The following is a 26,065-nucleotide window of genomic DNA, read 5'->3' as shown; positions in this document are numbered from 1 at the left end:
AACAAGAAATTTGGTTTTACACACATACATTGTATCTAGGATATACTGTAACACATTTATCATGTATGGGATTGCCTGTCATGTAGGAGGGAAGGAGGGGAAAATTTGGAAAAATGAATACAAGGGATAATGTTGTAAAAAAAAAATTACCCATGCATATGTACTGTCAAAAAAAATTATAATTATAAAATTAATTTTAAAAAAATCAATCTGGGAAGGGAAAACCCTCAGGATCTCTGGCCAAAATAGAAAACAATTGCTATTTAGGCCCAATGACCAAGTAAGGTGTGAGCTGGGGCCTATTGTTGGCCAATCAACAAGAGCCAGAATGATTTGGGCTTAAGGTATGATCCCTAAGAAAGAAATCTAAACCACAAAACTCAAGCTATCTTGTGGGGTTTTAGCAATCAAAATTTATATTCATTTGAGCAGAGCACCTATAGGTAAAGGCATGATTTCCAATGTGGACAGAGAGGAGTAAGAAAGGAAAAAGGAAGGAAGGGAGGGAGGGAGGGAAGGAAGGAAGGAAGAGAAGGGAGGAAGGGAAGGAGGGAAAGAAGGGAGGAAGGAGGGAAGGAAGGGAGGAAGGGGGGAAGGAAGGAAGGAAGGGGGGGAGGAAGGAAGGAAGGAAGGAAGGAAGGAAGGAAGGAAGGAAGGAAGGAAGGAAGGAAGGAAGGAAGGAAAGAAGGAAGGAAGGGGGGAAGGAAGGAAGGAAGAAAGGAAGGAAGGAAGGAAGGAAGGAAGGAAGGAAGGAAGGAAGGAAGGAAGGAAGGAGGGGAGGGAGGGAAGAAAGAAAGGGAGGAAGGAAAGGAAGGAGGAAAGGAAGGAAGGAAGGAAGGAAGGAAGGAAGGAAGGAAGGAAGGAAGGAATGAATGAAGGAAGGAAGGAGGGAAGGAAGGAAGGAAAAAAGGAAGGAAGAAAGGAGGGAAGGAAGGAAGGAAGGAAGGAAAAAAGGAAGGAAGAAAGGAGGGAAGGAAGGAAGGAAGGAAGGAAGGAAGGAAGGAAGGAAGGAAGGAAGGAAGGAAGGAAGGAAGGAAGGAAGGAAGGAAGGAAGGAAGGAAAAAAGGGAGGAATGAATGAAGGAAGGAAGGAGGGAAGGAAGGAAGGAAGGAAAAAAGGAAGGAAGAAAGGAGGGAAGGAAGGAAGGAAGGAAAAAAGGAAGGAAGAAAGGAGGGAAGGAAGGAAGGAAGGAAGGAAGGAAGGAAGGAAGGAAGGAAGGAAGGAAGGAAGGAAAAAAGGGAGGAATGAATGAAGGAAGGAAGGAGGGAAGGAAGAGAGGAAGGGTAGAGGGGAGGAAGGAGGGAAGGAAGGGAGGAAGGGAGGAGGGAAGGGAGGGAGGAAGGAAGGATTTCATTGCCCAACTAGAATAGGCTACTTGAATCCTCAGTGGGGTAGCTCCAACTATTCCTAGGTTGTTTTTGTCCTTCTTTGTCTAAGATCACCATAACATCAGGAAAGTGATATCTTGACATGCAAAGGAATTGGATTTAAATCATCAAGCTCACTTTCTCCACAAGAGCTGAATGAGTCTAGTGGCAAGATGTAGATCAGGATGACTGGAGATGGCCCCAGATCAGTGGGAGACCTTGGCCTTTTTAAGTTAAACTCTTTCTAGTTTGGCTAAGGTAATGCTCAATCAATGATTAAGAAATGAGGCAAAGAATGGCCTCATATGTATGTGTGTGTGTGTGTGTGTGTGTGTGTGTGTGTGTGTGTGTGTGTGTAATGTATTTGTCTGTGTATTTATTGAATTCTTTGTGTTTATATCAGTCTTTCTCATTATTTTATGGATTGAGCCCTCCCTTGTAACAAAACAATTAAACAAAAGCATCCAAGATAGAAATGTTTTCTGATAATATATACAATATTATGTTCTAGTAGTACTCTACCTCCCTATTTTGAAGGAAATGTTATGATTCATAATCTCTTCTCCAAATCCTTCATAGTTTTCCATTATTCACTTTATAAGTTCTCTTTACATTATTGAAATAATTTTGTATTCTGTTCTCTTAGTTTTATTTCATTCTTCAACAGTTTATAGCAATCTCACATTTCCCTAAATTTCCTATATTCATCATTTAGGATTTCATTCCATCACATTACTTGGAGGGAGTGGGGTGGGAGGGATGAACTGGGGAGGAGACATATCAGTGTGTGTATATCTACTTCCTTCTCCGTGCAGCCATCAAAATGATTTAATTTTAATTTTAATTTTTAATTAAAGCTTTTTATTTACAAGATATATACATAGATAATTTTTCAACATTGACAAAGCCTTCTGTTCCAAACTATCCCCTCCTTCCCCCAAACCTTTCCCCTAGCTGGCAGGTAATCCAATACATGTTAGATATGTTAAAATATATGTTAAATCCAATATATGTATACATATTTATACAGTTATCTTGTTGCACAAGAAAAATCAGATGAAGAAAGAAAAAAAACTGGGAAAGAAAACAAAATAAAACAAACAACAACAAAAAGAGTGAGAATGCAATGTTATGAACCACACTCAGTTCTCACAGTCCTTTCTCTGAGTGTAGATGGCTCTCATCATCACAAGATCATTAGAACTGGTCTGAATCCTCACATTGTTGAAAAGAGTGACATTCATCAGAATTGATCATCACATAATCTTGTTGTTGCCGTGTATAATGATCTCCAGGCCCTGCGCATTTCACTCAGCATCACTTGATGTAAGTCTCTCCAGGACTTTCTGAAATCATCCTGTTGTTTCTTACAGAACAATAATATTCCATAACACTCATTTCCATAATTTACTCAGCCAGTCTCCAATGATGGGCATCCATTCATTTTCCAGTTTCTTGTCACTACAAAAAAGGGGGGCCACAAACACAAAATGATTTTCTTAAAACACATCATGCTGACCCTCTACTCAGTAAATTCCTCTATTACTTCAAGGGGAAAATACAAAATGCTGTGTTTGACATTCAGAGCCCTTTATTACAGCCTCCTATTTTTTCCACCTTATTTCCCACCACATACTCTTTGATACTGGCCTGGGGGTTGTTCCATGAACAGAACATTCTATGTCTTGGCTCTGGATCTTTTCAAAACTCTCTAGATTTCTTCTATACCTGGCATGTTCTCCCTCCTCTGCTCCATGGCTTCTATTAAGTTCTAATTAAAATCCTACCTTCTACAGGAAACTTTCCTTAACTCTTTTTAATCTTAGTTCATTGTTCTGTCCTTTGAGCCATCATCTAACACTTTGTGAAACCATTTGGAAGTTTTCTTGGCAGTGATTTATTATTTCCTTCTCCAGCTCATTTTACAGATGAGTAAACTTCGACTAATAGGGTTGAATGGCCTGTCCAGGGTCACTCAGATAGTAAATGGCTGAGTTTAGATTTGAACTTGGATTTTCCTGACTCCAAGTCCAATTCTGTATCCAGTGAGCCACCTAGCTTAATTCCAGTGCTTTCTCTCTTTTAATTCATTATTATCCTATTTATATTATTTCTTCCTTAGCATGTTTGTATGTTTGTTTCTATGTTGTCATCCCCTTTAGAGTATAAACTCCTTGAGGGCAGAGACTATCTTTTGTTTCTTTTTATATTCCCCAGTGCTGAGCACGGTACCTGGCACATAGTTGACACTTAAGAAATATTTGTTGATTGTGGCTCTTTCCTTCCCCTTTCTCTAAGAGCTCCATGACCCTATAGAAAAGCCACTCTATTCTTCTTAGAGAAAGGGGGTACTGGGCTAGGATTATATCCATCTACTCCCTTAAATATTAGTCAAGGGGATATAATTTTTAAGTTCAAGCTAAACTCTTTATCATAGTTTCCTTTTTTTTTTAAAGCTCAATAATTTGTACTTATTTTTATTATTTCAACATCTTATTTAAATATCTGTAAATATAGTTCATTTTTATAAGATTTTGAGTTTCAATTTTTTCTCTCTCTTCCTTACCTTACCTCCCGCTCCCCAAGACACCAATCTATCACTGTTTCTTTATGAAAAAACTGTATATCCAAGGCTTGACCTCCTTTCCACAAAGTATTATTTCCACAATCAACACAGATAGAAAATAGCAAATAAATGTATTTATCCTAGTTAACATCAAAACAAATATCAAATTGAAGGAGGTTTCTTATTGGGAGCAAAATTACTCAACTTAACCAAGGAAAGTTCCAGATCTCACTTACAGGAAAATTCCCCAAAGTGTTTAGTAACCAAAGAAAGTTCCAGATCTCACTTACAGGAAAATTCCCCAAAGTGTTTAGTAACCAAAGAAAGTTCCAGATCTCACTTACAGGAAAATTCCCCAGTGTTTAGTGTAAGAAGCTGGGATGGGGACATCATGGAGACTGTTAGCTCATCTCCAGTCAGCTTTTTCTCCGTCTTTTTCTCCCTTGAGCAAAATGAAGTGAGACTGACATTTTACATCTTCCCTCTCAAACAGGGAATCCAGAACTTCCCAAAGAGAATCTAAATCTCTCCCAGCTCCTTCCCATCCCTCACACATGGCAATAATTTCCATTGATGAGGAAAGAATCCCATACCAACAGACTTTGGAGCTCTGGTTACAATGACATCCATAGGGCATAGGTTTTTTTTTTCACCCATTCTTACAATTAAGGGTGCCCACTTTAGTTCCTGTTCTTTTCCCAGTTACCACATAGTGCTGCTATGAATACTGAAGTGCTATCAATTCTTCAGGGTGCAGACTGAGTACTTACTACCTTTGTAGTGGAGCCTCTTGCAACTCAAGCTAGAATGGTAATGGTTTTTATCCCAGACTCTGAACAAACCAAGGAGCCAGTGCTTATTGCCAGTGGCAGCAGAGGGCAGCAGAGAGCTACCACAACTATTGAATGGCGGCCTTTCTACTGCTTTAGCAAAGTGTTTCCCATTGTGTATGGGCAAGACACCAAAATACAGCTTCCCCAAAACAGAAATCAGTCATTCTGAGGATGAACAGGTTCAAAGAGAAAGAATGTATCAATGAAGTGGCAGCCAAGGGTCAATCCAGGTCTAAAAGGAGAAGTGTGCAGAAAGGAGATCCGGAAAGGCTCTGGATTGCTTCAGCTTTCCAGACTAAGATTACATAATATAAAAGTGATTATAACTTAAGAGGCACTCCTCAAGTAAAACAAATTTGAGGTTTTAAAAAATTTTATATGGCATATCTAACTTTTTTTCTGTGTAACACTAATGGAGGCAAATTTTATTTTTCAGATAATAGCATCATTGGTAATTAACATGATAAAAACATTCAAACATAATCAAATTGATGAGGTAATAGGGAACCTCAAAATGATGAGGTAACTTGAACCAAATCATGAGATAAATATCTAATAATGAGGTATATACCTCAATAGGATTAAGTGAGGTCTAGTGGCAGGATTCGGGGTACAGGGAGTCACATGGAGCCCCCCCTGCAACCCCCTTAGGATTCGGCGCAAGGATACAAAGTTAAGTCAGGTCTAGTGGCGGCGAGAGCCCCTGTAAACGAATTTACAGGCCCGAAAACCTAGATGGGTAAAAGATGTTTATTGCAGGGTTTGGAAGCAAGGTTAAGGTCTGGTTAGTAAAAGGCATTAGATAGAGGAACATACACGCGGAAAGCGGCGGGGACAGAGAATCTCTGATGCAAGCATCTTAACTGGCATCTTTCAAATCTCTGAACCAAAGATGATTCTAGCTTTGCTCTTTTTATCTGCTTGAAGAAGTAATGGGCGGAGCTCAGGTTAATTCCTAGAAGGCCAGATTTTTGGCGGGCTTTATCCAAGCCAGCTCAGATCCAGTGGGGGGCTGGGTACAAGCCCAGACTAGTTTGACCAGATCTTGTATCAAAGGTCCAAGTCCCAAAGGAAGTTGGAGATCAAACAAGGAATATCGAGGGGCTACCACCCTCAACAAAATGACTTTCCTTCCCACCTACTTGAAGCCACTTACCAATTAGATGACCATATAAAACAAAATATAAAGGGCAGTCGTGGGAAGATGGCAGCATACGGACATTCACAGATCCCCTGTAAAAACTCCACTGGGACTGAGAGATGAAACCCTCTAGCAGGAAGCAGAATCACCTCTAGACTCCTCCATCCAACCCAAGAATCCCCGAAAGGGATCCAGAGAGTCCCACAGAGATCCTGGGATAGACAAACAAGAACAGGTTGAAGATATAGTCTTGAAAATAGAGAGCAGTCATGCCTTTTATGCTGCTTGCAGGAACTTTCCGAGTGGAGCCTTCCCAGAAGCCAAGCCATTAAGAGTAACTTTCTGGGGAAGCTAGGTGGCGCAATGGGTAGAACACAAGCCCTGAAGTCAGGAGGACCTGAGTTCAAATGTGGCCTCAGACACTTAATACTTCCTGTCTGTGTGACCCTGGGCAAGTCACTTAACCCCAATTGCCTCAGCAAAAAAAAAAAAAAAAAAAAGAGAGAGAGAGAGAAGAGTGACTTTTTTTGGGGGGGGAGGAGGTGTGCAGGTCTGGCATGCTCTGACTAAGCCAAACAGTGTCTGAACCTGGCCTGAATCATCAGAAATCTGCAGAACCCTGAAATCCACCAGAAAAGGGAAGGGTGAGGAAACATCCCAACTTCCCAATTGTGTTTAGGCAGCTTCTGACTACAAAAGATTGCCATTGTTAGTAACAATATTAAAAATAGCTAAGGAAGCATCCTGCAGTAGTAGAAAGCCGGATTCAAGACCAAGGTACGCATTCTTTCTCTGACTGGGAACAAGCCATTAATTTCTCAGTGCTGCAAGCAATTCTCTAAAACCATCAATTGCAGACTAAGCATCCAATCCATTTCAAAGATGCTGAAAGTGGGGTTCAGAAACCCAGGTCTCTCCTTACTTCAAATGAGCATTAAAAGAAGCCCTTTCTATCACAATTTTTAAATTGAGGTTTTCTATTTGTTTGCTATATTCATTTCTAAATACATTCCATACCCTCCTTTATTCAGAAGGTCTTCCCTTTAATCAATGATTTTAAAAAGAAAAAACAAAACAAAACAATTCAGCAAAATGCACCAGCAGACCCCCACATCTGAGAGCAAATACTATATTCAATACCCCCCCCCTTTGAAATGAAGGGAGCCAAGTGCACTTTCTCATTTCTTTCTCCAAGGCCAAGCTCAGTGCACAGGTTTCAGTTATGTTTAATTGTACTTTCTCCCATTCCATCAGATCATCTGTGTATTCACATGCTTCTCTGAAGTCTTAACTTCTTGTGGAGAGCAACCTTCGTGGCCACAGTTTCTTTAGCCATTCAGCCATCCAAGTACATCATCCATTTAAAAAATATATATATTACAATGAATTACAACAGAAACCAAAGATTGTTGAAAATAAAAAAGTAGGGTTTTTTTTTTAAATGTCCTCCTCTAAGTTCATTATTCCTCTATTTCCCCTGAAAAGATATGAGATCATGAACTCAAAGCTAAGCTCTGGCCTTGAACTAAGTGCTTAATGTTTTTTGTTTGTTTGTTTTTTTGTTTTTTTTTCCAATGTGGGAGAACATCTATCCTACTACTTTTCTAGTACTGCCTAGTTGTTGTTTTTCCCCCCCTGAGGCTGGGGTTAAGTGACTTGCCCAGGGTCACACAGCTAGGAAATGTTAAGTATCGGAAACTAGATTTGAACTCGGGTCCTCCTGAATTCAGGGCTGGTGCTCTATCCACTGTGCCACCTATCTGCCCTAATGCCTACTTTTAAAAAAAATTTATATTTTTGAGAAAAAGTAGAACCCTTTCCAACAAGATTCTTTAAAAAACAAAAAACAAAAACAAAAGCAAACCAGTAACTACATCCTTTCCCCACCCCCCACCCCCATCCCTCGCCTCCCCGCTTCACTTTCCAGTTTTTCTAGGTTTGTTTTTTTTTTAAAGGTAATTTTGAGATAATCCCTTCAGATTACTTTAGGTACAGGGTTTTTAAAAAACACTTTACATCTTCCCTTTCTCCTCCCTTGCTCCTGTCTCCTCCTCTTTCTCCTCCCTCCTCCACGCCTCCAGCCCTCTCGTTCCGGAACTAGAACTCTCGCGAGATAGCCGAGTTTTCTTCAAGGCTCCCGAAAGCCTTTGCTCTTCCTCTTCCCTTGAACCGTCCTAGGTGAGTGAAGCGCCGCTTTTTGAGACGCGTCTTCAATCCGCTGGGCATCGCCCCCATCGGCCCCTCAACTCGGCCGAATCGAAGGTCTCCGTAAAGGGTAAACCCGAGGCTTCCTTCTGGGCCGCCTATTTGTCTCCCAATGATTTGGGATGCGGTGTGGAGGAAGGGGAGGAAAGCCGGGCCTCCCGGGTGCATCCCGCTCCCGCCGCGGGCGGAGCGGGCAGAGTGGGGGAGCGGAGAAGGGGAGTGCGCGCTCGGCCACCTCCCCCCCCCCCATTCCAGGCCTTTCTCCCTGCCCCCGCGACCTTTGGAGCCTCTTGGGAGCAGCCGGTACTGCCGGCCTCGCATCGGGATCCCGCCGGGCTCCGCGTCCCTGCCGCGTGGAGGAAGGCAAGGTTTCGTTCTCGGACCTAGTGTGGGTCCCTGAGGGGGGTTAAGGCAGGCGGCAGGAATCTGTGTTTCACCCGCGTCGTGGTGAGAAAGATTTTCTGGAGAGCATGAAATTACTGCTTCTCCCTTGCTTACCAAGGGAGAGGGTGGATTGGACTCCAGGGCTTAGCGCCGTTTGGGCAATTGAAAATTTGGTGCGAGGAGAGCCCGTGTCCTGCGCTTGCCGGATCTCAGTGTTACCGGCCCTTAAGCCTCGAGATAGGCTAAAATTAAGGCCTTTTAACCGTGCCTAACTTCGTGACTCCATTTTGGGACTTTTTGGGCAAAGATACCGGAGTGGTTTGCTATTTCGTCCTCCGGCTCGTTTTGTAAACTAGAAACGGAGGTTAAAAGCGACTCTCCCAGGGCTTCAGGAAGATGAGTGTTTGTAACTCCGTGGCTGAGGCTCTGCATGTCTGCATTCGTTGTGCAGGTAGTACTTGCTGGGAGCGTACCCAGAGCAGTTACAGCTTGAAGAATGAATGCATAGATATTCTGGAATAGTTGGCTGCAGTGATGACTATTCTTAGGACACCTTTGGATTAACCATGAAAACAATCACTTTCTGAGCAGCTGCTTCGTTTTAGCTTGATGTTGGGGTTTCGTTTTGTTTCCACAAATTCATTTTGGCCATTTAAATAGCTACAAAACGTCGTGTGATTCCTCCCCCGGTATATTTGCCCAGGTGCCTATTTGTGAGCCTTGTGAAATTGTCTTAAGAAAAATGAATTGTTTTTTTCCCCTAGGTAATCGTTAAAAATGGTGAGGTATTCTCTTGATCCAGAGAACCCCACAAAATGTAAGTGGAACATAAGATACTTTAAAGTGTTTTGTTTTTATTTAATGTCTTGTTTTTATGTCATATTCAAACGTTAAGAATCTGTAGTGCTTCCTTCAGATGAGAGAATTCTGTAGCACTAAACCTTCTATAGGTTTTGCACTCTACTAATTTGAATTTTTTGTTTTTAATCTTCAGCATGCAAATCAAGGGGCTCAAATCTCCGGGTCCACTTCAAGGTATGTGAAATAGTTAGATTCTGAAGTAACTTTATATTTTGCATATATTTCATGGAATTATGACTATGTATATGAAGCTGCAATGATGAGTTTTCTTAGGACACCTTTGGATTAACAATGAAAATAAAACAACACTGAGCAGCCACTTTTGTGTACTGAGGTCCCTAAGGTTATAGTAGGTGCTACATTAATCTTAATCAAAATATTGAAAACTGATGAACTAAGAAGGCAAAAGTAATAGAAGAAAAACACTGGACTGAAAGTTAGTTGCTCTATTTGATAGCACCAACACACTAACATGTGTAATTTTGAACATTGGACAAACACTGAGCTCAATTTGTGCTACATAATTGCCAATGATTTCGACAGTGTAATGAGAAGAAATCTACAAAAACTCATAATGCAGTACAACCATATAATATATTGGCCAACTAATATACTTCTTTAGGAAAATAAAACGAGTATCTGAACAGTGATGTGTAGAAAATTTTGGGTCTCATGTCAGTCCTTTCTGCCCTCAAGATGCACTTACCTAGAACAAATGAAAATCTACAAAGCACGCTATATATAGGATGTGAAAGCAATGGAATTAATAGACTAGGAAAAGCATTCTATAGGTGGGATTTTAGTTGAATATTTGTTGGAAAGTAATCTTTTTTTACAACTGCTTCTCTTGACTCACCAATTAAAAATGTCTTTTTACAGAATACCCGTGAAACAGCCCAAGCTATCAAGGGCATGCATATCAGAAAAGCTACCAAGTATTTGAAAGATGTCACATTGAAAAAACAATGTGTGCCTTTCCGCCGATATAATGGTGGAGTTGGCAGATGTGCTCAGGTAAGAATTTTAAGTAATCAAATTGGTAGAATAAGTTTAAATAGTAAGCTTTGCTTTAAATACCTGTTGCTGTGATGACAATCTTAGGACACCTTTGGATAAATCATGAAAAGAAATATGTTCTGAGCAACTTATAAAAGCAATTATCTGAAAACTAAGCAAATTTGTGATTTTCAGGGAAATTGCTGAATAGAATGACAATGATTTTTATTTTTTGTTTTAATTTTCAGGCTAAGCAGTGGGGTTGGACACAGGGTCGGTGGCCCAAAAAGAGTGCTGAGTTCTTGCTGCATATGCTTAAAAATGCAGAGAGTAATGCAGAACTGAAGGTAGGCTTAAAACATTATGCCCATGCCAAATGAATGCTTCTAAAAATTCCTTATTTTGGGGGTGGGGGAGTAGCAACTCAACTTTATAATGGTCATGCTAGTGGTTAAGATAGAAAGTTGATCTGATGGCAGTGATGACTCTCTTAGGACACCTTTGGATTAAACAATGAAAATAATCACAATCTGAGCCATCAAATTGGTAGCATAAGTTTCTGGAAGAAGTCAGTCTAATTCGAGGTCCAAATGGGAATTAAGTGATTCTATAACACAAGCAACTTGGTCAGAACAAACTGAAATTGAATCCTCATTCTATAGATCTGTTTGATCTTGAACATCTCTTTGAACCTTACTCATTTTATGTCAATTTTAACTCAGGGCATTAATTGAATTTCATTATTTTCTCCCCACATAGGGTTTGGATGTGGATTCTCTTGTCATTGAGCATATTCAGGTTAACAAGGCCCCCAAAATGCGACGGCGTACTTACAGGGCTCATGGTCGAATCAACCCATACATGAGTTCTCCTTGCCACATTGAGATGATCCTTACTGAAAAGGAACAAATTGTTCCTAAACCAGAAGAGGAAGTTGCTCAAAAGAAAAAGGTAAAAAAAAAAATTTCATTATTGTTAGGTTACTGGTTGCTATGATGACAATCTTAGGACACCTTTGGAATAACCATGAAAAAAACTTGTATTCTGAGCAACCCTGATTTCATTCTTAAACTACATTGAAACATCATTTAGTTTCTGGTTTGTGAAGATTAAAATTTTGGTTTAAAGTTGGAGCATAAAAGAATGAAGTCAGTTTTTATAGTGGGAAAAAAGTATTTGATGGTTTCTTTTTTTTTTTTCCTTTCCAGATATCCCAAAAGAAATTGAAGAAGCAAAAGCTTATGGCACGAGAGTAAATATGACAGTGCAAATAAATGAAATGAAATGTTACACTAGATATTTTAAGTATTTATTCCTTTTTTTAAAGTGTTTGTTTTCCTTACGTCGTAATGTTGTACATGTGTTAAGAGTGTTTTTTTTAAAGGTTTTCTCAAGTTTTGTTAAATGTTATGTGATAGAATATTGAATTCTGAGAGGTAAACTTGAGGGTTGCAACTTGACCCTATTGTGTTTTTGTGTTTACTTTTTTTTTTAACCACATGTATAATCTAGCATTGGCAAATCATTCATATCCTGAATTGGCTCATACCATATATATGGGGGGGTATGCTTTATATATAATATATATGTGGTATATACTATTATACCTCAAAATACGGCCTTCAGGCCAGATGCAGACTGATGAGGATGTTTATGTGGCCTACCAGGTTATGGCAAATGGGCTTGAGGGGTGGAGACAGTTGTGAGTTTTTGTTTTTACTATAGTCCGGCCCTCACTGTCTGAGGGACAGTGAACTGGCCCCCTATTTAAAAAGTTTGAGGACTACTGTACCCTACCATGTTACTAGTATAGTAGAAAAAGCATAACAATAAAGGTGGGTTGACATAAAATAGTTGGGAATAATCTCTGGGTTTTGGGTTAACTGAATTTTAAAAATAAGTCACAGGTCATCAGAGTAGTCAGTCTGAAAGGTGCTGACTTCTGTTTGTAATCTTCCCTTTATTACTGATTATACTCTGCACTTTAACTGTATAGAGTAGTGAAAGTGAGTGATGGGAAAATGTTGAAATGGTTTTAATGGAGATTGCATGCACAGGCAACATCAAGTTGGAGAAAGGCAATTTATGTACATTTTGCCACAAAGTTTTATATAAACAATTTTTTTCTGCTTAAGAATGTGATGAAATATATTTTGTTGAAAATAGTCTTGTCCAGCTTTTAAGACCTATGTGCTAATATCAGTGTAGGATCAAAAAGGCAAAGACTATCATTATCAAAGCTAATTGCTCTTCCCATATCCAGTTTCAGTTCCTCTAAAATACTGAATGTGAATTATGGTTTTGTACCTTTTCCTCTCAACTTGCCCTAATCATAACCTTGAAGATTTTAAATTTTATTCAGTATGTTATACATCTAAAACCTTATTTCAGTCTATGTTGCTTTCAAATCCTTTTCCATTACTTTGTTGAGTAATGAGGAGCCTTTTCTCAAATCTTCCTCTGGTAATTTCTTGCTTTTGGCTGGAGGGTAATCAATCCTCTGACATCTCCCCAAAATGAGGGATGGGAAACTCAAGAGAACTAGCAACTCTGCTATGAGGACTTACTTGCAAGAGCCCTTTTCAGGCTGTTCAACCAACCACCTCTGCTGTCGGATTTTGACACTTCTGACTTCCAAAAGTATTATTGGGAACAGCAGGCACAATGGAAGTTCTGCAGAAAGCCTAAAAAAATTACTGATTGATGACACCTTATCCTTTGAGTTGTTTGCCTAAAGCTGTAAAGACTCCTTCCTCTCTCCCTCATAAAAAGCATCAAAGATACCAAGATCATGCACTGTGTGCCAGACCATTTGTGTTGAATTTTGTCTTGACACTCGATGAACCTAACTCGAGACTGTGAGGTTGACCGCTTTGCTCAATTCTACCTCACTTAAATATAATTCAAGACAACCTTTGGAGGGCCATTGTCTATCAAGGTGAGCCAGGACCAAGACCCCTTAGACCTCTGCAAGTTGCATAATTAAGTTTCTGATGGTCATTTGCTTATAATGAATTACAAAGGGGTAGCATATAATTAGAGATTATCAAGCCAAAAATCACCAAAAGTGATTTTATTTATTTTTTTAATTTTCAGAGATTTCTATTCATGTGGTCCCTTACACTCTCCTAATTCCATTCTATCCATAAAGACCATTAACTCCGTCAAGGCCAATTAGTTTGCCCTAAAATGCTTGTGACCTATCCCAAAACATCCATTGTAATTTGTTGACTTTCTTGTTTGCCAGTAGGCGGGACAGAAAAAACACTTAGTGCATTGGGGGTATACATAAGGTGCGGGCGAGTCGGGGATGGAGACCCAGAGAGGACACATGGGTCTGGAATTATTAGAGAAACCATGAGTGGAAGGACCTCACTCCAGCCAGGAACTGTCTGCATCATGTTTCTGCTTTTCTAAGGGGGGGGAAGGGGCGCCTCCCTGGGCGCCAAGGTTGTGGGTAGAGCTGAGGATGGGCTTTTCCTAACTAGGAGGCTGCACAAAAGCGGCCACCCACGGGGGAAGGGAGGAAAGGAGTGCTGAGACGGGCGTTTCTCCGACTCCCGAGAGGTACCAAACTAATCCGAGAGGGAAAGTATTAAGGTTCCGTCCAGCTCTAAGGTTCTCAAAAAGGAACGAAAGGAAAGTGATATATTCCAAGTAGGAAGCGGGGGTCCGGTAAAAGTTTCGGGGGACGCCCGAGAGGCCTGGGGCTTGGAAACCCAGATGCGCACGACCGAGAAATCCTTGTTTAGCCCTTTCCCGGCTGCCATCCTGTGTGTCCCAGATTGCCACACTGTTGACGTGCTCCGAAGTCAGGGAATGGAAGTCCAGAGGGGCCGGAGCATTATGGGCGTTTGGGCTCCCGGAACGTCACCAAGACTACGGAGGGAGACTTGACTCAGCTCACGTGACAGGAGCAGGGCGGGCGCAGCGGTCTGACCGGCTTCTTCCTCTCGGCTACCCATTGGGCTCCCTGTGGTCCCGGAAGTGGGGGCGCTTCCGTTCCTGTTTTACTGTCTCCTGGGTGAACTGGGCTGGGGCAAGCGGTTCATTCGGTCTGTCGGTGGGTCCGTGCGTGACGGGGGCTGGGGGTTGGGGTTGTGTGGGCTCCGCAGGGTGGCAGAGAGCAGAGGCGGCCTCAGCCCTAGAGACAGGCGGCCGCGGCCGGAGCGGGCAGGCCGCGGCTTCGGCCGTTGTTCGGGCCCGGGCCCCTTCCGCGGGGGGTTCGAAGGAGCCTTCTCCGCTGGCCTGACAATCCCCTCAGGCAGCCTGTCACCGGGGCCTTTTCCAGCCCCCTCGCTCCGATCTCCCTGCCGCCCCGTCTTGTCCCTGCCAGGCCTGCCTCTTGCCTCCCTCCCCATGTCTCATCTTCCTGCTTCCCATTACCCCGCGTCTCACCGGCGCCTTTTCGTCTTCCCTCGTCCCTCCTGGAGCCCTCCGGAGGCCGAGGACTCCGCCTTTCCCCTCCTCCTTCCCCATCAGCTAGCCCAGCTTCTCGCCTTCCGTTCCATACCGAGAGCTGCTGGTAGCTTAGCGTACCTTGTGGTATTTAAATCGTTTTCCTCACTACGCTCCTTTGCGGGGAGGGGCGCAGGCAGTGCCTTTTATAGGGAAGGACACTCCTGGGGATCCGAGTAACCCATAGTCATTGCAGAGGCTGAGCTCGGGCCCGAGGGACAGCCACGCTTTTCTCCGTGAGCACGAGGTGCCCCCGGTGGCAGTTCTAAAAGAATAGTACGTGCAAACCCAATGTAAAAGGCAGACTTTTATTTTTTAACTTTTACCAAGTTTTCACCTGCACCTTTAACAAAGGAAAGAATCCGGCATGTACAGTTTCTGTAATTCTGAATGCAGTTTAATCCTTGGGCTTTCTGAAACAGCAAAATTTAAATCTCCCATGTCAGTTTTCATAGAACCGCATTTCTTAATAACCCATAAGATAGAGTTAAAGGTTCGAGGTTGTAGAAAAAAGTAATTTTAAATAATAAAAATAGCTAATTTTTCTAGTGTTTTGTATTTAACCCTATGAACATCCTTGAAAGGGTAAATGGTACAGTTCTTATCCCATTTTACAGATAAGAATGAGCTCAAGGGCTAGTTAAGCTACTAAGTATCAGAAGTTGTACTCAGATCTAGGTCTTAGGCTTGTAAATCAGTATTCTTTCCATTTGCCCACATTGGGGAAAAAATCGTTTTTGAATTTTTAAGATCCTGTGAAATCAGGTATAGACCAAGCCTTAGCTCTCTCTCTTCTCCCTTGATCTCTTTTTGGGAAGTAGGGAAGAGCATGGGGCATCTTTGGTTCTATACCAAGCAGAACTTTTCCTCTGCTTTTGACAAGAAGAACATAGCTTTTCTCTTGTTACTTTCTCCTGTTGGTGAGATGGGTGCTGAATAAGAAAACTTCTTTTTTACAAGTTTAGAAGTATCACCCATTTAAAATTCTAACTCCTGGCACATATGAGAAATCTTTATAACTGATTTTAATCAAAGGCACTTAGTAGTAAATTTATTTCCTTTTCCCAACTGTGACTCTCTAGATAATATCATTTTATATACTTTCTATAAACATGAATTCAAATTCTGGATATAGTGTTAGTTACGTGATAAAATGATTTTGTTTTCTATGTTAATTATGAGATATTTTATGTTTAAAATTCTTAGCCACTTCTCTCTATCCCTGCCCTCAGTACAACACCACCCCCCCCCCCAACTAAAGGTTTGAGGTTTAGCATCCTTCCTTTTCTGCCATGCTGCTCCCAGACAGAGCAAGAAGTCTCCTTGGTACCGACGCATTTGTGGAGAAATATAAAGATAGGTTCTTTTCAGTTTTCTTAATCTGCCTAATAACTAGTTTCAGAAATTTACATTAAAGTATATAATTTTATCTTATTCATTAGCTTTTCCATCTTAAAAATATATTTCTATTTAAAAAATATTCTAGCTATCTCTTGTGTATATGCGTATACATGTATATATGGATGTATGTACACATACCTATCACCTTTTTTCAAAAATATTCCTCTGTTCTGTTCCTACCGTGAAAACTAGAATTTTTCTGGCCCTTAATTTCCTCCACTTTAAAATGAAACGGTTGTACTAAATGACCTTGGAGGTTCCTTTCTGCTCTAGATTCTGTTTTTGGTGAAGACAGACCTTTATAGATTCTTTCAAATAACCATCTACTTGCTATTTCTACTTGACATTAATCTTTCTGAAGCATCTCTTGACATAAATATGGCATAGGATTGAATGAGTTTTGTTTATGAAACCTAAATTCTCCTGTTATGGTCAGTTCTATATTTTTTTGAAGATTTTTTTTTCATTTTTCTCTCTACTCACCCACCCCCCTTTTCCGCCATGTTTATCTGGCATGTTATCAGAATAACATAGGATTGTTAATTGGATCATGAATTTAGGCTCAGGGGAAATCAATTGTTAAGTCCTCATTTTTTAAAGGAGGAAACTGAATATAGAGAGGTTAAAACCACTTTTCCTAGTCTCACAAGTAATTAGTGTTGGGTTGGGCCTCTGATTCCATATTCAGGATTCTTTCCACTATTTACTACCTTTTTGAATTAACTTCATTTTCTTAATAAAGTGCTTTTTTAGGGGAAAGAAAATAATTTGTTATGTTTATTAAAGTATTATACTCCTGTTCCTTAAGTAAACTCAAGTGATTTTAATATTTCTATCCACAGAAAACTAAATTAAAGGTGATTTTTTTTTTTTTACTTCCATATAAAGTTTGGGGTTTTTGTTTTGTTTTGTTTTGTTTTTTATGTGGATTGTTGTCATTCAAATAAAAATGTCACAAAACTCTTAGAGAAAGATACTGTTTTCAGATTCTAGAAGATTCAGATTCTGATATTTTAAGTAGGTAAAAAATCGAAACAATCATATTTACAAAGTTCTGAAAAACATGCTTTCTATTAACACTAATTTCCAACTACACATTTTGTTTTAAGAAGCTTTGTTTTAAAAGAGGCAAAAATATAGGCTTGATCAGGGTATTTTAAGCAAATCAAGGAACTTTAGAGATCTTTTAATCTAATCCCCTCATTTTACATGTGAGGAAACTGAGAATTAGATTCAGTGACAATAAGTAGCAATCCAAAAGAATTTAATGAGAAGATAAGTATGCTGGAAAAAACATACATGGGTATATTTCTTCAAAATTGTGTGTAAATTGAACTATCACAAATTGCTAAGGGAATACAGTATTTAAAAATAATTCTCTTGTGAATCCTTTTGTAAAGAAATCAATACTTTTATAAAGTAAATAATCACTTCCTCTTTTTCCTCCCTAGAAATCCAGATAGATATTCATATGTTTTGGTTTAGATTTGCCTGTAATATTTTTTCCAAAGCCTCAAATCTGCTGTTATATGCAACCATTGATTATATACTTATAGTATTTTTGCATTTGCTACTTGTGTTATACAATATTAAAAATGCTTTTTAATGCTTTCTTAGCCACAGTTTTGAAATTTAAAAAATCTTGGTAGGAATTCCCAAATTTTGTTTATGAAACTGAAAAATTCCCAGGAAACTAAAAATTTTTTGTAAAAATTTCCAAATATAATGTTATGGTATATTATTGAGTTAGTGTTACATGTTAGCTTATTGAAAAGTCATAATTTCATTACAATAAAAAAAATCATTTCAAATACATTGATAATCCCTAGACATCCTAAGATGATATAGTAGTTTTCTAATTCATTCCTCAGTGTCAGGATGGTCTCCTTACCAATCCATCCTCTGTATAACTGCCAAATTGATTTTTGTAAACCAGAAGTCTAATTATATCACTCTTCTCTTCAACAAACTCCCTCGATTCAGATTAAATATGAACTCCTATCATTTTTAAAGCTCTTAAAAATCTGTCTCCAATCTGCTTCTCCACGGTTATTGTACATTATTTTCCTTCATGCAATATTTATTATAGTCAATTTTTCCTTCTTACTATTCTCTTGAAACATCCCATTTCCCATTTCTATGTCTTTGCACAATCCATCCCCATTCCTTAAATTTCTTCTTTCTTAAAATTTCTAGCTGCTTACAAGCTAGAGGAAACAGAGCTTGATCCAACCTCCCCTTCTCCCCACAGGTGTTTGCTAATACCTTCCTCTGGAAATTATTCTATACATATTTTGTATTTAATATTTTTTTTTTATATTTTTCCCCGAATAGAATAACTTCTTGAGGAGAAGAAATAGTTTTCATTTTTGTCTTTGTATTCACAGTACCAGGAATATAGTGTGTATTTAATTAGTGCTAGTTGAACCAATTGTTATTCCCTGAATCAGCAAAACATAAAATTCTATTAATGATGTTTGATTTTATTCACATTTAAAAAAAATGAATAACTCATTAATCTCTTTAGACTTCTGTTTCCTGAGCTTGGCATAAAAGGTAGTGTATTAGACTTAGAGTAGTAAAACATAGATTTAAAGCTTTACCTCTTGATACTCATGTGACCATAGGTCATTTAACTTCTGTGAATCTTAGTTTCTTCATCTGTAAAATACAGTAGGTAATCCCATAAGGTCTCTTATGGCATTAATGTTATCTGCTTCTACATACAATACATTTATGGTTATTCTTGATTAACCAGAATTTAACAGGACACTCCATAACCATTTTAAGTAACAGTGTATTATATTTAATTGGCAGATAGAATTATTGTTTTTAACTCAATTTATTTTTAGATTTATCTAGTTTCTTTTCCTTCAAAAATAATATTATGCTTTAAAAAGTATAAATGTAGGAAAAACAATCAAAGCATTTACTTCATTACAAATTATATCATTTACACTTTTTTACATCTACAGTTAAGAGCAGTCAAGTCTGAGGAAATGGTGTGCATTCCTTGTATCGTCATTCCTGTCCTCCTTTGGGTCTACAAAAAATTCCTGGAGCCATATGTATATCATCTAATCTCACCATTTGTTAGTCGTCTATGGCCTAAAAAAACTCTAAAAGAAAGTCCTGCTGAGAAACTAAGCAAAGGAGACTATAAGGTAAAATCATAATAATATACAAATGACAACTAGAGCAAATAGAAAAAACAAATGTCTTTTGACCTTGTTTAAAGACATGTTTTAGAAGTTTTCTCTAATAACTTTCAATAATGTTTTGAATTCAGTTCATTTTCTTTGTAAAATATCTACTAGAAAGCAGAAATTGGGCATTAAAAATATTTACCATTTCCTTATTCAAGAATTGTTCTTTGAAAGATGAATATCTTTGAATAAACAATATGCATATTTTTTGTTTTTTCATCAGTTTTCTGCTGATTTCCACAAAAAAGCCATACATAGATGTAAAGTTAGTTACATTTATCCTAGTTGGTTAGTGGGAAGTAAAAGAAATGATATTACAATTAATCAATTTTTCTATGTGGTAACTATATGGTTGGTTGAGTGAGTAAGATATAGAAATTTTCCTGAATTGAAATGATTAAATTATTTCTGGATCTTATATTTTCTTGCACAAATGCATATATGCTTATACTTAATACTAGTCATTACCATGTATGATTTTAAGTTGCCTGTGCTGTATTGAATCATTTTTAGCTTTTCAGTGTTAACTACTTGGAAGTAAAATTTTGTTCAGATTTACTGCTCTAATTTATTTTTAAAGGAGCCTCTTGTGCAAGTATTGATGCTGTAATAAATTTATACCATTGTTTCTTCTTACAGATTGCAGACACAAATGGAATCTCTACACCAGAACCAACAGAAAGCTGCAACAAAAAGATAGATTAAAGCAATTTGTCCAAAGGATATCTTTGCTTTAAAATGGAACTGATGATATGCATCAACAACTCTGATATTGTCTTTCACACTTTTCTCTGAGACCAGATATGGGGTAGATATTTTAGAGATCTCCCTAATATACATAGTATTTCTATTTAAATGTTAAATTATATTTAATTACCTCATTCCTGTTCTTTTTCCTTACTGAAATAGTTTTCATCTCTATTATTGCAAATAACCTAAAGTTTCTACTTTAGGCTAACTTGTTTTAACAATATAAATAAATAGAAATTCACTTTAATAATACTTTGCCTCTCAGTATTTATAAATCCTCAAATCACTTGCATTCATGTGAATTTAACCACAACCCAACCTACCACTTAAGATTCTCATGAAACATAGTTGGAAATAGTTTCAGATGATAAAAGGTTTGACTTTGAAACTGCACTTGAGGTGTATGCTAGTTTTTTCTATGAAATACAATGATGTGGAAAAATTTGCTATTGAAGAATAAAAAAGGAATTATTGCCCAGTTTACCTGTGAAGAGGGTAGTGAGATATATAGAACTTGATTGAGTCTTTTGCTGCTTTGGGAACAAAGAGATAATGTGGATGAATGAGAGACTGCTTTAAGAAGGAAAACATGTATTATGGATCTGGACATGGGTGTTGATTCCAGTGATACAGATTGCAACCCATCTTTTACAAGTAAATTCCCTGAAGCAGTGAATCTAGTGTATTGGGAATTCTCTTCATTTTCACTTGAAATCTTGAGAGAACCAACAAAGCAAATGGGGATCTTTGTTAGTTATCTCTTATTGTCATCACACAACTAGCCCTGTATTTTTCATACCATTTCCTAATGATATATTTTATGCCAATTCTTCAAAGTTACTTATTAATGTATTTCATCCTCTCTATTTAACCCACCATGTACTTTTTCATTGCTCTATGATTTATACTCATTTTAAATTTTTCAGATCCTAGTATTCCAAAACTCAATATGAAACTAATAGAATATTGATATTAAGATGACAAACTTTTGATTCTGGGAGAAGTCTGAGGATATTAAAAAAGCTTTGCAATTTCCCAGAGGCAATCAAGCCAGTTCTCCACTTCCTAATTCTAGGCTTCACCTACCCTTTTCATTTGTGTGGGTGTGTTTGTCACATACAAATGGACAAGCGCCACAGATTTTTGCATTTGACTAAATGTCATAATGTAAACAAGAGATATTTGGCATCTATTTGGGTTTTCCCATGTGGATAGTTGTGGCTAAATACTTTTTTAATGGTTATAAATCTTCTAGGAAATCCTAAAATGTAGAATCATCTTTTGTATAAACATTCAGTATGAAGTATAAAAATCCACTTCTGTTTTCATGATTACATTTCCTAGAAATTTAGTAAACATTCTCATAGCTTATACTTTCTCTTCCAATGTTTAGATACTTGTAAAATGAAAATTTTTCTCACATCATTTAGCATATTTGGAATGAATATTTTTCCTAAGTTTCTAACGACAGTTATTAAATACACTGGAAGCCTTCTAGATCATCTGCAAAGCAGCAGACTGTCAATTTCCTTGACTAATTACAGAGAAGGAAATAATCTTTATGAGAATATTTACTTAATATTCCAGAAAAAGAAAAGGGAAAGTAATAGGCTAGCAACAAGTTCCCTTTAGGAAAAAAAATACCTACAGACAGTATATGTCTGTTCTATGTTTATAGATTATCTGCTTACATTTCAATATTTAAGATATATTGGTTGTAGACAACTCTCAAAAGCCCAGAGCTAAGTATAGAACTACCAGTTTTGCAAATAAACTAATCAACAAGATTCAATAGTATAAACTATCTCCAGTTATAGACATTTAATGAAAATTTAATTGTTGAACCACAATAACAAACCTTGTTTACGAATCCAATTTTTGATGTCAGAGAAAATAGTTGTTGTGAAGGAAATGCTTAAACCGTGGGAGATTAATGATAGAGCAAAGAAAAACTGGGAACATTGTGACGTGTGTCCTCAATAGGGAAAAAGATTATGAATAGTTCAGAAAAATGATGGGTAGGACTCTGTTCCATGAAGAATTGTGAATGACTTAGCTATTCTCAGCAGTGCAATGATCTGAGTCAATCTCAGAGAACTGATGATAAAGCATACTACCCAATCCTGGAGAGGTGACATTGAATACAAATTGAAGCAGGTTATTTTTCACTTTTTTTTCCTTTTATTTGTACATAATTACTAACATGAAAATGTTTTACATAATTTGCACATGTGTGACATATCTGATTACTTACAATCTGGGAAAGGGGAGGGGAGAAAGGGATAAAATTTGGAACTCAAAACTTTAAATAACAATGTTAAAAAATTTGAAATAAAAAAAAATTTTAATGTTTGATACAAACCCCACTTTGTTTTCTTCTCCAATAGTCTTTGTTAACGAGTTGATTCTTCTTGCAAAAATCAACCCTTCTCCATATGTCCTATGATCCCATACCTTCCCATTACTCCCTTAGGAATATGGAGTAGAGCTGATGAATAAATTTAAGGGATTAGACCTGAAAAACTATGGACAGAGGTATTGTGTAAGAGGCTGCAACAAAAAGCATTCCAGAGAAAAAGAGCGAGAAAGCAGAAAGGCTTCACAAGCCCCAGAGCCGAGGACTTCTGATTCATGGGTCTGTTGGAGTGAATGAGTCAGCCCGTGTCCAGGGTCGGGGCAGTCAAGACCCTGGGGATGACTCAAGATGCTTCCCATGACCTGGGTGTCTGGCAGCTCCAAGTGCTCCACAACACCACTTCCCCTGCTTCTGTGGCCACTGGAACAAACTGCTCCAAATATGGAACTGACCATCCAAAGGATAATAGGAGGAAAATAGAAATGAACAGCAAATAGAAGGAATAGTATGTCTAGACTTCCAATTATATGCCAATAATAAAAGGATTTGGTAATTATTAAAAAATAGAGTGGAGAAAGAAAGATTGGTGGAACAGAGTAGATAGGAAAGGATCAAAAAATCTGAATTCAGTAATCCAATATTAAAAATGCTAAGAATATAAATAAATTGGAATTTTATGTTGTGAAAACAGCTAGGAAGGCAATTTGATAGAAATTAAGTTCATTGCTAAGAATATAAATAAATTGGAATTTTATGTTGTGAAAACAGCTAGGAAGGCAATTTGATAGAAATTAAGTTCATTTTACAAAAATAAGCTTAAAATGAATACACAGCATAAATGTAACAGATGAACACCATTAAAAAAAAATTCTTATAGTTGGAATTCTTATACAAACAAGAGATAGAGAAGATTGATTACCTGAAATTGAAATGGTTGTCCAATGTCACAGAATTTAGGTAAAGCCAAGATTGAAATCAAAGTCCTTTGGCTACAAGTTAAATTATAAAATCATACAAAGTTATCTCTTCCACATTAGCAGAGTAAGGGACAGAGTGCTCATATCCCATTTGGAAAATCCATATAAAATTTTTTTGGCCTTTTCCTCATACCAGAGAAGCAGTCTGAATTATTATGGTATCAAAAGATAAAATATGTGACTATTATACAGTACCATACATTTATTTTATGTATTTCTGAGTTTCTAAACTTTTTCCTGTCATTTGAATGATCTTCATGTCATCTGCAACTCACAAACTCCCCCAAAATTCCCATTTAATTTCTTTTGCTGACTTGTGATATATTAAAACCATGATTGGGGAAAGCCTCAATGTGGAATGAATAATTATAATCTCAAAGTTGTAAGAGACCAAAATGATCATGAGTGCATATGGTACCCAAACAACATTCTCCTCCACATTATACTTGACAAGGAATCATCTAGCCTTTGCTTGAAGACCTTTCTGTTCTTGTCTCTATAACATACTTCATTTCAATTTCAGTGATGCATTTTTGGCCAGCATAATGAATAATGCTCAAGTACAATGAGTAGATTATAAATTATAAACACATTTGAGTACAGTTCTTAAAGCTCTCTCCAATCAGTTTAAAGTTTTAAAGTTTTCTCAGATAAGAATTTTTTGGTGTCACATATACATCTATCTTTGCAACTTTAAAAATTCATAACACATTTGGCAAAATGGTTTTTTTTTTCTTGAGATTGGAATAAACTTGTTCCCAGATCACTTAATGCCTTTAAGATTTCCAAGTTAGCAGTTGACTGAAAATATGTTATGGAAAAAGCAGTTTTCACTGAGGAATTGAATAAAGAACATAGGGCTCTACTTGGGACCTCCCCATCATTTAGGTTCATGGTTTCATAGAATTGTGTATTTGTTTTGTCTTTCTTGAGGAAATTGAGGAAATTTCCAGGTTTTATCCGAAGTTCCTAATGAATTTCCTGTTCACCTATTTTTGAGTCTTAATTGTGCTGACCTCAGAAAATCACCAAGGCTAACTCTTATTTTGCTTTGCTCATATTTTCTGTAATTGAGTTCTGTCAGTGAATTGTAAGGACATTTTTGGGTTCTTTTTGCTGATTAAGCCCTGATAAGAGAGATTCGTTTTCCCAGGTAATTAGTTGATGTTTACATGATATATTCCCAGTGCTTTGTTTAGTCTCCGAGCTCATTAAGAAGTCCTTGGCTTTCCTCTCCTTCTTTTCCCCAAACTTGGATCAATCAGCACCTTTGGAAAATTAATCCCCTTGAGGGGAATTTCTCTGAGACTAGATTGAAAAGAACTGACTCCACTAATATTAAGCCTTCCTGATTCCTTGGAGCTAAAATTCCTGGGTTCTAGGCAAAGATTGTACCAACCTATACAAGGTACTGTGTATATACGTGACTAGAATATTCTGTACCCTCCTATTAATTTTTTCTTTTCATCTTTATTTATAAACATTTTGTTATTTTTGTTTTTATATTTTATTTATTATTTATTGTATTTCTTTAGGTGCAATTTGTACAGTAGATAGAGCATTACATCTGGAGTAAGGAAGACTAGTTCAAATTTGGCATCAGACTCTGTGTGTTTCCCTAAGTAAGACATTTATAATCTCTTTTTGTTTCAGTTTCCTCATCTGTAAAATCAAAATAATAATAGTACCTACCTCCTGCGGTTATTGTGAGGGGGTGAATGAAGTATATTTATAAAGTGCTATCATTTATAAAATGATAACTCTTGTTACTACTATCATCATATTATTTATTTTGATTTTAAACATAAAAATGAAAGAATATTTCCAAGCACACAGTAGTAAAAAGGAAGATTCTTTATGAAACTAGAAATCTACATTTAATATTGTTCATCTTTTAAATATACATGATAAATTCTATATATTATGGAATATTATTGTTCCGTAAGAAATGACCAACAGGATGATTTAAGAGAAATTCTGAATTCAGAGAATTCAGAGAGGCCTGGAGAAACTTATATGAACGGATGCTGAGTGAAATGAGCAGGACCAGGAGATCATTGTACACAGCACCAACAAGACTATATGATGATCAATTCTGATGGATGTGGCTCTCTTCAACAATGAGATGACTCAGACCAGTTTCAATGATCTTGTGATGAAGAGAGCTGTCTACACCCAAGGAAAGGACTGAGTATAGATCACAACATAGCATTTTCACTCTTTTTGTTGTTGTTTGCTTGTATTTTTGTTTTCCTTCTCAAGGTTTGTTTTTTTTTTTCTTGCTAGACCCGATTTTTGGCGTGCAGCAAGATAACTGCATAAATATGTATACATATATTGGATTTAACATAAAAAACAAAGTATGATATGAAAATAAAACCAATTTGAAAAAATTCTATATGTTATTTTCAAAACTGTCCTTGTCTGTGTTTCCTTCTGCAATTATTTCTGTTCTTTTTCATGTATTTAAATATTTTAAATAATATTACAATAGCATCTCTTCTTTTTCTCCCCATTATTATTGCTAACTTCCTGTTGCTCATTCCCCTATCCCAATCAAAAAC

General features: G+C 37.6%; 2 protein-coding genes and 5 non-coding genes across 10 annotated transcripts; all 7 read left to right on the top strand.

Annotated features, from left to right (window-relative positions):
* The first annotated feature begins 7,999 nt into the window (after positions 1-7,999).
* RPL17 (ribosomal protein L17) lies at positions 8,000-11,650 on the top strand. Of its 2 annotated transcripts, none has more exons than XM_074279353.1 (7): positions 8,000-8,085; positions 9,261-9,313; positions 9,491-9,531; positions 10,237-10,371; positions 10,602-10,700; positions 11,113-11,304; positions 11,562-11,650. In XM_074279353.1, the coding sequence occupies exons 2-7, from the start codon at positions 9,274-9,276 to the stop codon at positions 11,607-11,609; spliced, it is 555 nt and encodes a 184-aa protein (XP_074135454.1). In that variant the 5' UTR covers positions 8,000-8,085; positions 9,261-9,273; the 3' UTR covers positions 11,610-11,650. The 2 variants fall into 2 exon arrangements, with proteins under 2 accessions (XP_074135454.1, XP_074135453.1); XM_074279352.1 differs by having other exon boundaries at positions 8,079-8,182.
* Positions 9,023-9,088, top strand: LOC141552348 (small nucleolar RNA SNORD58). Its single transcript, XR_012485144.1, has one exon. It is a non-coding gene; the product is annotated as a small nucleolar RNA SNORD58 (small nucleolar RNA).
* LOC141552351 (small nucleolar RNA SNORD58) lies at positions 9,609-9,674 on the top strand. The gene has a single exon (XR_012485147.1). It is a non-coding gene; the product is annotated as a small nucleolar RNA SNORD58 (small nucleolar RNA).
* Positions 10,438-10,502, top strand: LOC141552347 (small nucleolar RNA SNORD58). The gene has a single exon (XR_012485143.1). It is a non-coding gene; the product is annotated as a small nucleolar RNA SNORD58 (small nucleolar RNA).
* Positions 10,827-10,892, top strand: LOC141552350 (small nucleolar RNA SNORD58). Its single transcript, XR_012485146.1, has one exon. It is a non-coding gene; the product is annotated as a small nucleolar RNA SNORD58 (small nucleolar RNA).
* LOC141552349 (small nucleolar RNA SNORD58) lies at positions 11,341-11,406 on the top strand. The gene has a single exon (XR_012485145.1). It is a non-coding gene; the product is annotated as a small nucleolar RNA SNORD58 (small nucleolar RNA).
* Positions 11,651-14,172: 2,522 nt separating the features above from the next.
* On the top strand, positions 14,173-20,420 carry C1H18orf32 (chromosome 1 C18orf32 homolog). 3 transcript variants are annotated; one of them, XM_074279356.1, is made up of 3 exons: positions 14,173-14,416; positions 19,188-19,376; positions 20,058-20,420. In XM_074279356.1, exons 2-3 carry the CDS (start codon positions 19,212-19,214, stop codon positions 20,121-20,123), a joined length of 231 nt encoding a protein of 76 aa, XP_074135457.1. In that variant the 5' UTR covers positions 14,173-14,416; positions 19,188-19,211; the 3' UTR covers positions 20,124-20,420. The 3 variants fall into 3 exon arrangements, with proteins under 3 accessions (XP_074135457.1, XP_074135455.1, XP_074135456.1); XM_074279354.1 differs by having other exon boundaries at positions 14,316-14,408; XM_074279355.1 differs by having other exon boundaries at positions 14,327-14,420.
* The last annotated feature ends 5,645 nt before the right edge of the window (positions 20,421-26,065 follow it).

Source organism: Sminthopsis crassicaudata, chromosome 1, assembly GCF_048593235.1.
Source record: "Sminthopsis crassicaudata isolate SCR6 chromosome 1, ASM4859323v1, whole genome shotgun sequence".
NCBI classification, from domain to species: Eukaryota; Metazoa; Chordata; class Mammalia; order Dasyuromorphia; family Dasyuridae; genus Sminthopsis; species Sminthopsis crassicaudata.
Note: the sequence above shows the minus strand (reverse complement) of the source record. Positions and strands in the feature narration are given on the sequence as shown.